Source organism: Aristolochia californica, unplaced genomic scaffold, assembly GCF_029961685.1.
Source record: "Aristolochia californica isolate CCGP_79_NKW_82.1479 unplaced genomic scaffold, dmAriCali1.0.hap1 SCAF_9, whole genome shotgun sequence".
In the NCBI taxonomy this organism is placed as follows: Eukaryota; Viridiplantae; Streptophyta; class Magnoliopsida; order Piperales; family Aristolochiaceae; genus Aristolochia; species Aristolochia californica.
In genome coordinates this window covers 34,790,993-34,807,929 of record NW_027182290.1, presented here as the reverse complement: position 1 = coordinate 34,807,929, position 16,937 = coordinate 34,790,993, and the positions used below count along the sequence as shown (strand labels likewise).

The window sequence follows — 16,937 nt, the reverse complement described above, 5'->3', positions numbered from 1 at the left end:
ATTTAAGTGTAGAATAATTCGGTCCCGTTTCGGTCCGTTTTAAGGGTTGTAGTTTTCCCACAACCCAAACTCAAATCTCCCGCCAATCTCTCATCCGTACGCTTCTTTTACCGGATACTCCCGGTAAACTCCCTCCGCACCGTTGCCACTACTTGAAATATAAAATGCGTCTAATATCTCTATTAGAAGGGTGGTCTCTCTCCTCTCTGCTAATACTCCATCCTTTTTGTCTGCCTCTTCGTTCTTCTTCTTTTGGATTCTTCCATTGCGTTTGTTTGATGAGGTTGTTCGAGTTTACGGCCTTGATTTATCTCCCGGAGGATTTGGCCGTGTGGATGCCATGAGCGCCGTCAATATAACTAACGTCACCGTCTTGGACAACCCCGCCGCGTTTCTAAACCCATTTCAGTTTGAGATCTCTTACGAGTGCTTGATTCCCCTCAAAGACGGTATGGTTATCTTATGATCAAAGATTTGTTTACTGATTAAAGTTTGTCCCAAGATTTTTTGTTAATCAGTGCATTATTTATCGTTTTTTCGCTGGTTATGAGGCTCTTTAGGGTTGGACTGCTGTGTGCTCCCCTTTTTGGGTTTTTCTTGCCTCTTGGTGTTTCTGTTTCTTTTTTTATCATTTGGAATATCAGGTGTTGTTTGGTATGTGATGACGTTCAATAAGGAAGCAATAACATGCCGTTTCTGTCTCTGTCTCTCTCTCTCTCTATCTTACTCTTTTGTATTTCGAGAATTTTTAGATCCAAGTCGACTACAACTTATTTACTTTTGATGTAGTCTTGATTGTGGAATGGTTGCAACATTGAGTGCATATTTTGTAAGGCGAAGGGAATAATCAACCCACTGTAACTGAAACTTCATAGAGGTAGCTTGTTATGAGAATTCCGCAATGGTTTTCTCAGGTTTGGAATGTGAATAAATATTTTAATCTTATAATATGTAGCTTATCTATATTGTTTTTTGCGGCAACTGCATGCCCACAGATATATAAAATCTGTTTAATTTTAGGAAGAAACAACTGAGTTATTTCATTGCTCTCATTTACACATGAAAATGGTATTGTTTTGGGCTCTTCTACTGAGGGTAAAATAAACTAATTAGCTCAACCTTGGGCCTTCACCTGAAAAACTTTACTTGTAAGAGCCACAAAAAGGCCCATGCGTGAGGGAGAGTGGTAAAAATTAGTCATAAATAGATCAAGGAATTGAAAGACCTTCTAGTTATTATTTGAGAAGTGGCCTCTTAACTATGAGTCTTGAGATGAATTTGGACCCAACTTTAATAATGAGTTTTCATTTTATTTTATTTTTTAAGTTCAGGGAGATCCTCTTCTTGCAAATCTTAATGAGAGAAACTGGTTAGTGAGAAAGGATCCTACTTAATCCAAACAACAAAAAAACTCTACTTGCATTTGTATTGTGGAGAGAATAAAAAACATAAAGAGCTGAAAACATGTGAATGGTTTTGACGGCATTTTGTTTCCGTAACTTTCTCAGGTTGAAGGAAAATGTTTTGGTTTTTCTTTTGGGGTGGATGATATAGTTCTTCAATATTATCATCCTTTAGTTTTCTCTAGAAACATCATAGGCATGGAAAGTAGCTTGATAGAATAAAAGTCTATTTAAAAATATATTGTGTGCTAGTCCACTAAATAAACTTTCTTTGGTTTTTCTAAGTTAAGTATAATTTCTTTGGCTTATAATTGTATGTTTTTGTTTTGTTGTTTCCAGTCGTGTTATTTGTGGTAAACATGCGCTTCACTGTCTACTGTTGATAATGAATTTTAATTAAGTGATACTGCATCTGTTTTATTTTTAGCTTTAAGTTTCCATTTGTTTGAGATATACTCTATATTTTATTTGCTTGTGGAGAAATTTTGGACAAATTAAGAGCATATTCTTTCTGTGGTGGCTTCCTTTCAACTATATCAAGTAAAAGGGAGAAAGCTGGAGAAGCTTTCAACGGACACTGTTTAAGAAAGTTAACTGGATTGATAAGTCTGTGAAATAATGTCTTTATTTGTGATGTCAAATAGATCAGACAATGTGTGTAAACCTTGGGTGATGTAATATATCTGATAGTACCTGGTGTCTGAAATCTTTGAATTTCCTCTTGTCAAAGGCCTTTGAATGTTGCTGGACTAGATCACTTTGGCATAGGCAAAGGCTGTCTATTTTATCTGTAGCTCTTGCTATTAGAACTACTGTATGCCGTTTAGAATTGATGGCATGGTTCTTAACAGGTTTAATTAATTATTTTTATGTCTCTGTTGTTTTGTGTTACAGTTACCAATATGGAGGAAAATTTGTGGTTTATATTGTACTTTTTAGTTGAGATAGTGTTTTCCATTCTTAGCTGCTCGATACCATTATTTTTTCTGAACTTATCAATCAGTTAGATTCAATATTATTGGGCAAATTTTTATTGCAAGTGCCCACTATGTAGTTTCTCCTGTATGTATCTGGCCAACTACTCTGTAGTTCTTGATTGCTCTCTCGTTAATAATATGCTGATTATATAATTGATTGGGCCATCCAACTTGTCTTGGAAGCTGTTATTTTCTATTACTTTCACCTTTGGTTTTGGAAAATGACTCTGTTCTCCTTGATACATAAAATCAATGCCACTTTTCTGGTTGTTCTTGACTAGGATGTCAAGATTCATCATCTTGTCGCTGGGTTTTTTATCAATGTGTAAAGAGTTTGACTTAGAATGTTTGTCTCAAAAAGTTTTAGCTTTATCAAAATATGTTTGGTACAATTTGGACTCAGCCCCTGGTTCAATTGACTTTTTCTGGTCACATGGTCGTCTTGATTCAAGTCTCTTGTCTGGATTCTTTTTTCATGCAGATTTGGAATGGAAACTTACATATGTAGGATCTGCTGAAGATGAGACCTATGACCAACTGTTAGAGAGTGTTCTTGTTGGTCCTGTCAACGTTGGGAATTACAGATTTGTCTTTCAGGCAATGATCATAAGATCTCCTAAAGCCTCTCCTTAGCTTGAGTCCAATTTCGTTATATTATGCAATCGGTGTATGTTATCGACTTCCTTTCTGATTGCAGGCTGACCCACCGGACCCATCTAAGATTCGAGAAGAGGACATAATTGGTGTGACAGTGCTTCTTTTGACTTGTTCTTACCTAGGTCAGGAATTTATCAGGGTGGGTTACTATGTGAACAATGATTATGATGACGAGCAGCTACGAGAGGAACCGCCCCCAAGGGTCTTGATTGATAGGGTTCAGAGGAACATCTTGGCTGACAAACCCCGTGTGACAAAATTTCCCATCAACTTCCATCCTGAACCCAATGAGAATGGTGAGCCACCTGCTCCTCCTACACCACCTGAACAATCCAATGGAGAAACCAAAGTGCCTTCCAAGGAAGCATAAATATTTCTCATCAGTGTATCAGCTCTCAAAGTCGTCACCAGAGTCAACACTGCCTTGATTCATGTGAAATTGGGAACAGAGAAAAGGCTTGCGGTGATGGAACTTTGACCTCACTCCTAACAGAAACGTATATTGTTGTTTCTTTTGGCCAAATTTGTTCTACCTGCGTCAGCAAGTTGCCAAATTTTTGTAGTATCGGTCTAGTATGTCTTCTAATCTGTGTGCATCTGTTTTGGAGTAGAGAACACTGGACTCGAGCTTCAAGTTTCTGTATTTATAGATTGATTAGTGTCAACCTCAATCCAGTTCTTTTTGAAGATGCTCTGTCCATTGAACTGATGTTCTTTCTGTTACCCTTCCCTCTCTCTAAGTTTGTTGAAATGCTTACTTTGATTAAGGAGATACTGTTTTAAGATTGATTTAGTAATTATGAATATGTTCTAAACAGCGAGGAGGTTGATTGTTATAGGATTTGCTCGAGTTGTAAAGTCGTGTTCTGCAATGTTAGAAAAACTTTGTAATTGTTGCTGAACTGGAACTTTATCTGAATATCTTTTGACGGAGAACATATCTTCTGATTGGTCAGTCGTCTAAGCAGGACCAAAGAAGTCAATAAGTGGGTTGAATGACGTTTGCTGCCTGTTTTGATTGTCATTTTGGATTGAACCTGCCTCTAGGGGGAATACCTGGATGTGTTTAGGGGGAATATCTAAATACAAAATTTAAAAGAGCAACGTCTAAACGGATTCGCGCATAATTACAAACCGCTACAATAGTGGAGATGAGAAGGAACCAGCACCGAGGACCCTTTCATCTGGTTCTACATAGATGAAGAAATCGCTATTGCACAAGGCCGAGGAGGTGGGACTGCATTTTGGTGCCGGTGCTATCGCGTTCAATAATCAGGCATACCGTAAAAATAGCACAAATGCTCAAGCTGCATACTGCTTTTCTTTGTAAATTGTTCTAAATGTTGCTGTTTTACACCATTGTTACGTATTTGAGAGGTCAAGCCACTTCCCACCATTTCTGTCTGATGTCTAGCAACCCAAATATACTTAATTTGCATTCCTTTCTCAAGCTTTGAATTTGCATCAGATATGGTTAAAATGAGTGAAAGGGCAGAACTTTCTTTGCCTATCACTTGCTGTTCGTGATATGGCCTAGAGAAAGGTTCTTGATTTTTTTTTTATGGATATAGAACCTCAACACGATTTTATTTAAATGTTACTCGGGGGTCAATAGAAGTTTATTTTTAAAACATAATCATTGATTTATACCAAGTGACTAGAACCCAATAGTCAAAGCCTTGAATAAAAGAATTTACAGCAAGTGTAATTTGTGGAATAATGCTGAGAATCTTGATGAGACTGAAAGAAAGGTGCTGTGGTGCAAGGGAGGGGGTTTCCGAATAAACTTGCTAACAATTACTACTAACAAAAATGATCCCCAATAAACAAATGTTTTAGTTGATCCATAAAACTTCGACTATCAATCAAACATCATACTAACAGAGGCAAAATAAGGCAGTCGCAAACCCAAATAAAGACATGAACTTCCTTTAATCCTTAACTTTATGTCTTTTTTTCCCTGGAGCCTTTGCCAATTGCTCTGCTCCTGCTTCTCCAGAACGGACATTTTTGTCCTGCAATTAAACCAAAATAAGATAAAATCTCAGATCCCTTCCACATTTATCTCCATTTAGATCACCAGAGTCAAATATAATTGTACTACCTCATTATTCAACCTGTTCCTCTGCCGTTTCTGCCCTTTAATTGGCTTTTTGGGTTTCGCTAACTCCTAAAAATGAGAAGAGAGAATCCAAACTGAGCTAATATATATAAAACTGTTGAGAAATCATTGAACAAGATCTTGAGGTGCTACAGACCTCCGCAAGAGCTATCATTCTAGCATGCCTCTCAGCATGGGTTTCTTGGTCTTCCTCAATCTCGCCATCACTGTTGAGCATGAGTTTTAACCTCCCTTCATCCAGTAACTTCTTTGAGCGTGCATGTCTCTAAGGGGGAAAAAGTTAAATATGTAAACAAACCAAAAACTAAGAAGACACTACAAGAACATGAGAATGAGAAATTAAAGAATCACAATATCCTTCAATCCAGTTGAAATGAGTGATCGATTTGTTGTGGGAGTCTAGAAGTCTCTAAATAAGGTCAGGTCGAGATTCTCCATGAATCTTCATCATTGTATAAAGTTCATGGTATTTATATGGGCATCTGATAAGTGGGTAAATATGAACATAAATTGAAAGAACCATTGATGAGAATATTATCTCCCCTCTCAAGTATTATAATTTCATACATAGGTCCAAACTGTCATTTTTATCTTTGCAAGATTTCAAGAAAACAACTTCCAAACTGTGGGTGTTATCTTTGAAAACTTCTCTGCCTCCGTTAAACACATGGTTAACTTGATTACATTAGATTGTACCATGACACATCACCCAATAAATTCTCATACAGAACAACAAGTAAAACAAAATCACAAGAAATGACAGTTTTTATCATATAGATCCGGTTTTCCTACATCCTCCTCGATTCTTTTTCCACCGATCCTACTATTACCAACTCGGAATTTTCTAAATGAAAACATAGAGATAGCCTACTTATCATTTGGCTCAAAGCAACAATACCAGAAGAATCTCTCAACCATTTTGTGGGCTTGAAAACCGCAAAAGACATGAGATTGTTGCACAAAACTCTACACCAGCCAATCAAAGGTGAAAGAATTCCATCCATTCCAACAACTTCAAATGATTCGCATAGATGAGGACATGTCCATGTTGAAATGCATTACAAAGTTCAGAAATACTTGTGACTCTCTCATTGCAATTCAAACACCTATTTTTGACGTCAACAAAACCATTTGGGCTTGCCTTGATCTTGACCCTTCTTATGATTTTTTTGTCATTGCAATTCTGGCCAACCTGTTGGTCCCTACATCTGAGGAACTCATCAACCAAGATTTGCATATTCTTCCTTTAAAATGGTAAGTGCACTCATTGCTTCCTCCAAGTCCTTTCACAAATCGTCTATAGGACAACAGAAACGAGGCAACAAATTTTCATCCACTGGTTGCCCAAACAAATCATCCACTCAACAATCCAACACAACCAATGTGAAGTCCCCACCAAGACCTAGAACAAGGAAGAAATATGCTGGCAACTATACTCAAACTGAATGATTTTGCACTTGGCATTGATTCAATCACATTTACCAAGCTGAATAGATGATTCCTACCCTAGCCTCTCTCACTCTTGAAAGCAAAGACGAGCAGTGGCACCCAGATATTGGAGTCACTTCTCCCATGCATGCAACTCAGGTGTGTTAAGTCTTTGCAAATAACACTCCCTTGAATTTTTTCCACTTACTTTGCCGTTTAGTCTTTGCAAAATAAGGAGCTCATGGCACAGGGAGAAATGCTTAATGGCCTTTATGTCTTCCCCACTCAACATTGTGCTTTAGCTGTCCTTACTACTAACTTCTGATAGCACATCTATCTAAACATGCCTTAAGTAGTTCTATTTCTAGTTCTTTGTTACCTAAATTTTTTATGTCGAATGAACTATGTGTGGAGTGTCAAATGGCTAAAAGCCATAAGCAGTCAGTTTTAAACAGTTCTTGTGATGCCAAATCACCTTTAAAGGTGGTTCATAGTGACTTATGGGGACCAGCCCCTATTGTTTCTTGAATGAGTTTAAGTATTACACTATTGTTATTGATAGATTCTCATGATAGACTTGGATTTATCCTTTAAAACTAAAACACCCTTAGAGGCATTCTATTTTCAGAAGATTTGGGTGAAGGAAGAGGTGAAAATTGAGAGGGAAAAAAGAAAGGAGAAAGAAATTTCTCTGAAGAGCCAGGAGAGGCTTCCGATCCTCAGATCGTCTTAAATAACTGTCTTGGGGGTAATAATACAGAAATACCCTATACACTCGATAAACCTTATTCTCCTTATATCTCCCTAACTATACATCCTATGTATATGAAAATTTAGCCACTAACATAACTTAACATGCAGAATAAAATTACATAAAGAAATTTAACCACAGAGATGGTGAAATGACCAAAATACCCCTGGATGTATTTTCTAACATTTCAAAACACGGTGGAGCTTCAATTAGAAACTAAAATAAAACAATTACATAGTGATAGTGGTGATGAATTCTCCTCTAGTCAATTTTCTCAGTTTTTGAGTTCATGTGGTTTTGCTAGATGTTTTGTGTCCTTAAATTCCAGAATAAAATAGAGAGGCAAAACGAAAACACTGAGACAAAACAGAAGCCTAGTCTAGCAGTCACGTTTTATAGTCGACCCCTCGTCCTCTGGGTTGATGCTTTCTCTACTACAGTGTATTTTATCAATAGGCTGGCCTCTTGAGGTCCTTCAAGGTAATTCTCCTGAATCCTAACTGTTTCAAAGACACCAATGCACAAACACTTTGCACTTTTGGATGTTTGTGCTTCCCGAATCTGGTCTTATTCTTTTTCGAAGAAAATATCTTTTTAATGTTCTTGAACGGGTTGGTATGTCTTCTTGCACTCCAGTCCACACGCCTTTTATGCCTAATATTAAGAAAAAGCAATCAACTCCCAATTTTTCAGAAGTCTTATAGGAGCCCTACAATAACTGACTTTAACTCGCCCTATTTCCTACTCAGTTAATCTGTAGCACAATTCGTGCAATCCCCAACTGACTATCACTTTAGCTTAGTAAAATGAATCCTTAGGTATTTAAAAGGATCTCAAAATCATGGTCTTGTTATTAATATAGCTTCTTTCTTAACACTTATCACTTTTTTTATGCCAATTGGGCTGGCCACCCACTAAATGACAATCTATCACAGGATACTCAATTTTCTTAGAATCAACTCTTCTGTCATCGTCTACTAAAAAACAACCAACAGTTTCTCGCTCTAGCACGAAAGCTAAATACCGTGTTATGGCTGCCACATGTTTAACTAATTTCTCAAAACTTTACTTTTTTGTGACAATCTTAGTGCAACTTATCTTAAACTAAGGTAGTGCTTTGTTCTCACAGCAAGCATATAGAGATTAATTATCATTTTCTACATGGAAAAGTTGTCATCGTAGCTCGTGTTTTGACATTTTCCAACTTGCAAATCTTTTCACAAAACCTCTTCATCAAACTCAATTTCAAGACTTATGTTTCAAGCTAGGATTTCATTGAATATCTCAATACAACTTGTGGGGGATGTTCATAATATTTCATCCACGACTAGTCATTGAATTATGCAAACTTATACAAGCCACATTAAACTCCAGCCTTCTCCAATTATTGGACACCTCACCTAAGCCAACTCAATCATTCAAAATTATTGTGAAAGCCTTCTAACTTGTAATCTCCCCAAATATTCTCTTAAAGATAAAATCACTTAATAATAGGACAATATTTGAGCAACTACCAAATCAAACTTATACAAAGTCAAACTCTCCAACATCTATCTTGCAAACATCAATAGATGTAAACGTCAATCAATTGACAGATGGCAACTTCATTCAAAGTTGAACTATTTTGCTTTCTCGACAAATGTGACTATTCCCCAACCAACAAACCTCCCATATCTAGACAACTAGCCTAACACGCCTAACATTTTCAGAAAACATATGGGCTACATAATGTCGATGGGGCTTCTACCCACCAATATATATACAGGCAGACTTCACCCACCCCTACAAAAGGAAAAATATGGTCTCCTGTTCGCTCTTTTCCTTTTTACTTTCTTTTCTTGACCATTTTCTCTTCTATATGAAAGTAGTGCAGAATTTAATTAAGTAATGTTTCATCTACATATAGGATCATTTTTATTGTTCATTATTTCTTCAAAGAAACAAGAAAATTCATCCATCAAGAGGTACAGGAGTTGACTAGGTTGCTTACCTTTGATTGAAGGTGTGCTTTCAGTGTATTCTCATTTAAACAAATAATTCTTGGGCACAGCCTGCACTTGAAAACTGACTTGCATCTTAGAACACAGTCATCCAATTTGTCTTCATCGGGACCTTTAGGTGATAATGATTTTGTTAGAGAATCAAGAACTCTAGGGTCTGATGTTTTAATCTGGTTTTTATCGTGCAGTTGACTATTTCCAAAGTCCAGTCCACCTTCTTCAGTGCTCTCATCGTCATCATTTATTGGCAAACCTGGAATGGGCCATAAATGCACTTATCAAGAGGGGGTTGACATAGTAGTTGCAAGAAATTTTTCAACAAGACATCCTTTTCCTTTTCTTCGTAGAAATAATAAAGGATACTAAAGAAACATTTCGGACATCAGAAACAATGAGACAAGATAACATGACTATACTGACACTAAATCAAAGCGAAAACTCTCATGATTCCAGTGTTAGTGCAATTAAGCAATTACAAAGTCCATAATACCATTTGAGGATCCAAAGGAGATTGAAGTTTACATAAGGGCCACTCAGGAAAAATGATTACAAGATAGAAATGAAGGAATAATGATCTTAAATAAAACATGTTAAGTTAAATATAGAAAAAATTAGAAAGCATGAGAAGAGTGCCTCAAATCAACAACTGATTGAAATTAACAAAACTTACTTATTTCAAGCAATTTATATATCTGATTCAGTACATTTTCTTTTCTGAAATCAAACATTTTTTACCATTTGTCCTGGACAATATATCTTGAACGTAGCCATTCTAAACTGTTTCTGCTAACTTCAAGTGGCACTTAGCGTAAAATGAGTATGCACCTTGTTGCGCAACTCGAGGATTAACTCAAGTCAAATTTTCCAGCAGAAAACCTTTTAGACATATTCATGTCATAAGAGTCATTCTATGTAAGCACCACATTAAGCTTTTCTGAAAGATATTCCCAGTGCTTACTTCAACTTCCTTAAATGGAACAAAGGCTCCGTACCTATTTATCCAACTTTTGCTCATTACTCCCAGATAATCTTTTGAGCTTATTTCTATACCACTTATTAAACATCTAAAAATTCAACCCCTCTACTGATCGTCACAATACAAGGTAGATCTCTACCGCATTCTTCCTAAACAAAAAATTGAATCCTTGTAAACCTGAATGAGTTAAGGCATACACAGCACTTGAAGTGTAAACATATATAATAAAGCAACAACTCGTGGTGATTGAGGAAACCAAACCTGAAGAATCGCAATTAACCTCATTCCCCGAGCTATCCTCGCCCTGATAACCTGAACCTACCAAATGCAAGTGATGCAAAACAAACTCCATGAGAACCAAAAAAGAGAGCTAATCTCAATGAGCCAAAACAGACACCTGGAAAAAGTAGAAGGTACAGAGCCCCAAATGGATAGTATTACAAGAAAAAGGAAAACACACACGTAATGTACATAGTATATACAACACACTATAACAGAAAAACTTTGCAGCTAAATTTCGAGGTGGTAGATAACTGCAAAAGGCTGATCAAAATTACAGGGAAAAAAACAGATACCCGCATGAAAAATTAATCAATACCCGGTTATTGATAAATATGCCGTAGAGACTCTAAACAGGAGCAACAACATTCAATGCAGAAACAAAAAAGCTCGACAACTTAGAAAAGGAAACGAGGCATATAGTGGAGACAATAAAAACGTCGGTATTTATTTATTTTAAATGAAAATACCTGAACCGGAAGATGGGGATGACGGTTGGACTCCGGTCGGTGGTGACGTTATTTCTTCTTCTACGTTTTCTTCCTCTTTCTCTACTCCTTCATCTGGCAAGGAATCCGAGCCCGACGAAGAAGAAGAAGACGAATCAGAGGCGTTGTCCCCATCGCCGAGGTCGACCTTATAGAAACGCCTCTTTATCATTCTCTCTATTTACGCGGAAGGATTCTGGTTTCTTAGAGCTAAAGAAGAGAAGAAACTATACAGGCAGCGGGGATTGCTTACCCGCGTTTACATGAAAGAGGGTTTAGGGTATAGGGACAGAATATTATTTTGGCAGATCAAACAATCAATCTTCACCATCTATCAGCGTTCGGCAGTGACCAATGAGACCTGCTCGACACAAGCTAGCGCGGGACCGATCTGTTCCGCAAAGGATGCTTGGTTACAAGTCCGAAAATTAGAAAGCTTCGAATTTTGATAGTACTTCAGAAGTTTCTAAAATATTTAAAATAAAAAAATTCAGGTAAATTAAGGAGCTCATTTCTCCTCTAGAATATATTAATGATGTAAATAACTCTTATCAAAATTAATAATCGTTTGAATCAACAATATGTATCGGTATTTAGTTGAAGAAAAAATGTAGAATTTGAAACTCATCCACCTAATGTCAAAGAACTCAATTTAATAAATTTCAATCCTATCTAAAGATCGAATTTGTTAATCCAATGACCAAGTCACAGCTATTTAGAAGCCTAATTTCACAAACCTGGATTTTGAAACTTACCAGTGTCATACCAAACAAAACAAATATCATAATATATTATGAAGTATAATCAGGTCTCACCATACACATTCCCCATTCAGAATCCCTTGTAGACATTTGAAAAAAAAGTGCAGGAAGAGGGCATTCCAGGGTTTCAGCCAGCAGTTTTTAATATGATAGGTTTAAAATGATAACCGGATCTGATGAAGGTATTCAGCCCTTTTTATTTACTGATCTATCCCACTACTGAGTTGATGCATCTAGTTGTCCATGACATGTTAGAGATCACTCATGGTGCCCTGTAATACAGCATTTTGCTTGCAGAGTTATTCAGTCTTGAATCTGTGAAAAGTCGTTGATGCATTAGAGATGGATTGTGATATAATGATTACCCTGGAGTTCAAGATGAGTCCACTTACCAATACAATGATGTATTCTTCATAGTTTTATAGGATTGCTTGTCAAAAGCTAAAACTTTAAAGGTGACTAGTTAGCTTCACTGTGCCATGTCTACTGGGAGAGAAGAGCTGTAAACTCTATCTCTGGCTTTCCTTGCCTGGTACATAAATCGGAGAAAAAACTGGTTAGGAGCCACAAGCATATAAAATAGGTTGCTCTGAACTTTGTGTGGTAGTTCATTATCACTTACTTAAGCTTATTTTTTTATTTTGAGAATTATCAGTGTGCCACTATTTGGAGCGATCAAATGATCAAAGTGAACTTTCAGATGTTGTCCAGGAAAGACAGCTTCAGGGGAATACAGGACTAGATACAGGGAACATATGCTTAAAAATGCATGGGTAACTTGCATGAAAAATGATCTTTTTTGCCTACCTGGCAGTAAGATTTCAATCCTATGATATATATGTTATTAACATGCCTCAGTTTAAGAAATAATTTGCTTTTCCTTCATTTTATTACGTTTTTTTCCCAAAATGGTTCGTAACATGCATGAAAAGGTAAATGAGCTCTTAAAAACTTGAAAAATGTCTGGTGAGTTGTGAATATGTACCCTACATTGAAATCGAACTAGTCCAGGAAGGCAGATTTGATCAAGAGAGGGATAAAATAGATGAAGTTTATTTTAGCCATGAGGATTAGTTACACAGCAGTTAAACCAACTTTTACTTCCTTCTCGTATCGGTAAGGATTTTGAAGTTGTGAATGTTTTTACTTTTCATGTCTTACACATGAACTGTTACATGGATGAGTTCACAGAAGAAATACGTCAAGTTAGAAATTCAACTGACAGAAAAACAGTACTCACTTCTTGCTCCCAGTTGGTGCAAAGTGTTATGGTTAGAAGCAGACTCGCTTGCACAAGAAGCCCACATACGATCCCCATCCAGAGACCCTATTTCAGAAAAAAATTATCACTCCTACCACTGATCAAGAGCATTTCAGACTTTAACTATGCACAAATATTGTAAGGCAGGAAACTCAAAATCTCACCTTTCCACCCATATGTAAGACAAAAGCAAATAGAATAGCACTAGGAATGCCCGCAATGTAATAGGCTCCAAGATTGACAAAGGCCCCGATCTTCTGCCAACCACAACCTCTACAAGTACCTACAGATTTTATGCTTACAATTGTAAGCTGATTTAGAACTGTAACATGAAGATCAATGTCATGATAAATTGCTATTGACAACAAGTTGTGAACATCATTGTCAATATCAGGGCTTGACACAATCATATTGGAGTCAGCTACATGTCTCTCCCTCTATTCAACTGTACCACTAGGGGATAACAAGTAGATACTTCATATAAGAGAAAAAAGGGAGTATGTTTGCTCAAAGAAAAAAAAGAAATTAAATGGAGTGAAATGCTAATGATGGCACGGTACAGGAAGCATGTACCAGAAAGCACACACTGGATCCCGTCCAAGAAATTGGAGGTGGCCAGAATTGGCATCATGACTGCAATATACCACACCACTTCTTCCTCACTGCTGTATGCATAACCCCACACTTTACGTACCAACATCATGGTTGTTCCTACTACTAGGCCAACAGTGATAGCCAAACCCAACACAACTTTAACTGCTAATTTAGCTGCTTGAGGACGTCCGGCACCCAATTCATTGGAAACTCTTGTACTGCAGGAGAGACAACAACAATAATTAAAAAGAAACAATAAAGAACACAAAATAAAGAAAGCTGATATTGACCTCTGACTGACCTGACCGTTCCACCAAGGCCAAATGGAATCATAAAGGCCAGTGAAGATGTGTTAAGGCTGCAGAGGTTGATGAAAGTCAGTACAACAGAATCTGCTTTTAGATTGTTCAATCTATTCCACTAGATATAACTGAACCAAGAAGCCTACAAGATGATTACAACTGTATACCCACGGTGTTTCATAAAGCAACTAGCTCTAGTTCATGTTTGTGAAAATTTGATAATATTCACTGCAAACTACTAACCTTATGGATAATACTGATGTTTCAAGTTTTGGATTCGGAAGAAGACCAGACAGTAGGACTAGAAATTCGAAAGACCAGAACTCCAAGCTGTTTCAAGTCAAAAGAACAAGCAAACTACAAGACAATTAAGAATCAAATTTTCAATCAGTTTGAACATAATTTCAGAAAAAAGGTCAAGCATATAGATCACCATATTGATTACTGTAAAATGGGCAGAGTTACACCACCCAAATGAAGGATCTCACTAACAAACAGGACAACACGATTGCTAAATCAATATGATTTCATAAAGCTTGCCAAATATCCTGACTAATATGCAAAGCCATAGATCTGATACAATGAGTAAGCCCTGCTTCAATTTATTCAAGCCTTCGGCAGACGGATCCATCTTTTACTTTTGAAAATAGTGAATTGTGTGATATAACTTACCAGACCATAACAGCAGAAGGCACAGCAAGCTGTATAAAATGGAATGTATCATGCAAAGATTCCTTTGATAAACCAGTCCAAGTTTTCTTGCAGGCAGGAGAGAATTTGACATAGAGTGCCAACAATAACACATTAATCCAGTAAGAGATGGAATTTGCTAAAGCAGCTCCTTTGGAGCCAAGTCCCGATTCAAACACCAATATCCAACAAAGAAGGATGTGAACCAAAGCCGTCATTCCAGAGCTTATCATCATTGGAAATACAATATTTTGTGCTTGTAGAAATCTGACAAGGCATTGCAGAAGTCCATAGGCAAAAATACTTGGGATCATCCAACAGGCATATAATCCTGCTTGTGCTGCAATCTCTGGATCCTGTCCGAAGCTAAGGAGAAAGAAGCCTGTGTAGCCCCAGATGATTGCAAGAGGAATGCTTACAAGTAGAAGGACAAACATGCCTCTCTGCATATGGATACCAAGCAAATGATACTGTTTTGCTCCATATGATTGCCCGCACAAAGTATCCAATGCACTTGCCATCCCCACCTATTTAATTGAAGAGCCAAATATTCGAAGTGTGAGGGAAGAGAAAAAGACTTATCTATATTGATCCTAAAGAGCTGAACTGCTAAACAGGTTAAAAGATGATGAATTGTACAGGAAGATTGCGGAGTTGAAATTCCTTTGACGTTTATTTCTTTGAGAGAAAGTGATTGTAACTACCCACATTACAAAGTCATCAAAGAAGAGACACAAATAATAGCAGCTTAAAACGAGCTTTTCAAGATTTGGCCAATATATGATTCTTTAAAATTTGAATGATGAAGCATTTTTTTTTCTTTCTTTAGACAAGCGAGAAAGAGAATTCATTAAGAAGAGAGCCTTCAGAGGTAATTGGAGGACGAAGCAGTTAGAAATAATATTAAAGAAAATCGTTTTGAACTGAAAAAACAAACAATCGAGAGAAAAATGCTTATTAATCTAGCACTAAAGTCTTCATAATGTGTTGTCTCGAGGTTTGATAACAGAGAAGCAAAACACAGAGATAGTGCTTCTAAACACCAGATCTTCGGGAAATATCTTGTCAAAATGATGTATCTAGATGGGCTCCCTCTAAGTTAATTCTACAGAGAAGGAAACAAAGCATTTATAAGGAAAAAAGACATCGCCCATAACAATTAGTGTTTCTGAAAAAATATTATACAAAATTTTATATTTCCTAATTTCTCAATGATCCACCAGTCGTTGAGTGGACTTTGACAAAAATCAGGTTAATCAAAAATACCATTTTGATGTAGAAGATGTCGTTCCAAGATAGTTACAGGGGTCAAAAGGAAAAGACAAAGTTATAATACGTGATGCAGAACGTAGAAAATCTATGGATGAAGAAAGGAACGCTATCCACGTACCAAAAAGCTAAAACCAGTGACCCCAGCGAAGGAAGTAGCCATTGCAGCACCAGAAAGTGCAAGCTCCCCGAGATGACCGACAAACATAATCGAAACGACTTGCAAACATTTCTGCAATAAACAAACAGATATCAAAGGCCCAGACAACCACAGCTGCCTCTTCACTTCTTCAAATACAATGTTTCTTTCACAAAGATCTTCCACAGTCTCCCCGGCAAATACGTTGCTCTTCTCGGAGCTCGGAATGAGAGAAGATCGTAGAGTCGTCTGAGATACATCTTGTTCTTCCATTTCTCCTTCTTGCCTGTGTGCCTCTGCGGACTACTCTGCAGAGCCGCGTCAGCGAAGAAGCGAGATTCTGAGCATGAGCATGTATATATAAAGAATTTCAAGTTCACGAGGCGTTGTTTTGAATTACAAAAATATCCTTGTGTTGCTCCAGCCTCCAGGATTGACTTTGGATTTATTGTAAATTATCTGGAAATAAAAGGTTTCTCTATAAGGCAACTCAGCCAGAGAAAAAAGTTTTAAAAATAAAACTTTTTGTCATCTGGGGGGCTAATTGTTATCTTTTGTCTGGGTCGTCTAAGCTTACAGCTCATAGCAGTAAATGATTAACAAAGGCATATAACTGAAATAAGATTAACAAATTTATGGGGATGGAGGGCTCCCCTGCTGCCGATCGGTATTAAGTACGTCGGTTGATGCCTGAACAAAATCTACAATCTCACCAATTTCAGAGTGCGCCCATGGGTGGACACAGAGGCTATACTGGATTTGAAGTCCGATAGAAATACGTATAATCAGGTCTCACCATACACATTCCCCATTCAGAATCCCTTGTGGGCATTTGAAGAA

At 37.2% G+C, this 16,937-nt stretch overlaps 3 protein-coding genes across 3 annotated transcripts; 1 reads left to right on the top strand and 2 right to left on the bottom strand.

Moving 5' to 3' along the window:
* The first annotated feature begins 200 nt into the window (after positions 1-200).
* LOC137941493 (histone chaperone ASF1B-like) lies at positions 201-3,965 on the top strand. The gene is made up of 3 exons (XM_068786933.1): positions 201-449; positions 2,862-2,977; positions 3,078-3,965. Exons 1-3 carry the CDS (start codon positions 341-343, stop codon positions 3,405-3,407), a joined length of 555 nt encoding a protein of 184 aa, XP_068643034.1. The 5' UTR covers positions 201-340; the 3' UTR covers positions 3,408-3,965.
* A 762-nt stretch (positions 3,966-4,727) lies between these two features.
* On the bottom strand, positions 4,728-11,524 carry LOC137941953 (uncharacterized). The gene is made up of 6 exons (XM_068787581.1): positions 11,064-11,524; positions 10,576-10,632; positions 9,329-9,591; positions 5,296-5,424; positions 5,142-5,207; positions 4,728-5,052 (listed from the first exon to the last, which is right to left on the bottom strand). Exons 1-6 carry the CDS (start codon positions 11,251-11,253, stop codon positions 4,969-4,971), a joined length of 789 nt encoding a protein of 262 aa, XP_068643682.1. The 5' UTR covers positions 11,254-11,524; the 3' UTR covers positions 4,728-4,968.
* Positions 11,525-11,844: 320 nt separating this feature from the next.
* Positions 11,845-16,706, bottom strand: LOC137941820 (protein DETOXIFICATION 16-like). Its single transcript, XM_068787409.1, has 9 exons — positions 16,080-16,706; positions 14,672-15,216; positions 14,243-14,329; positions 13,999-14,055; positions 13,677-13,915; positions 13,268-13,386; positions 13,083-13,169; positions 12,235-12,371; positions 11,845-12,157 (listed from the first exon to the last, which is right to left on the bottom strand). Exons 1-8 carry the CDS (start codon positions 16,368-16,370, stop codon positions 12,312-12,314), a joined length of 1,485 nt encoding a protein of 494 aa, XP_068643510.1. The 5' UTR covers positions 16,371-16,706; the 3' UTR covers positions 11,845-12,157; positions 12,235-12,311.
* Positions 16,707-16,937: the final 231 nt, after the last annotated feature.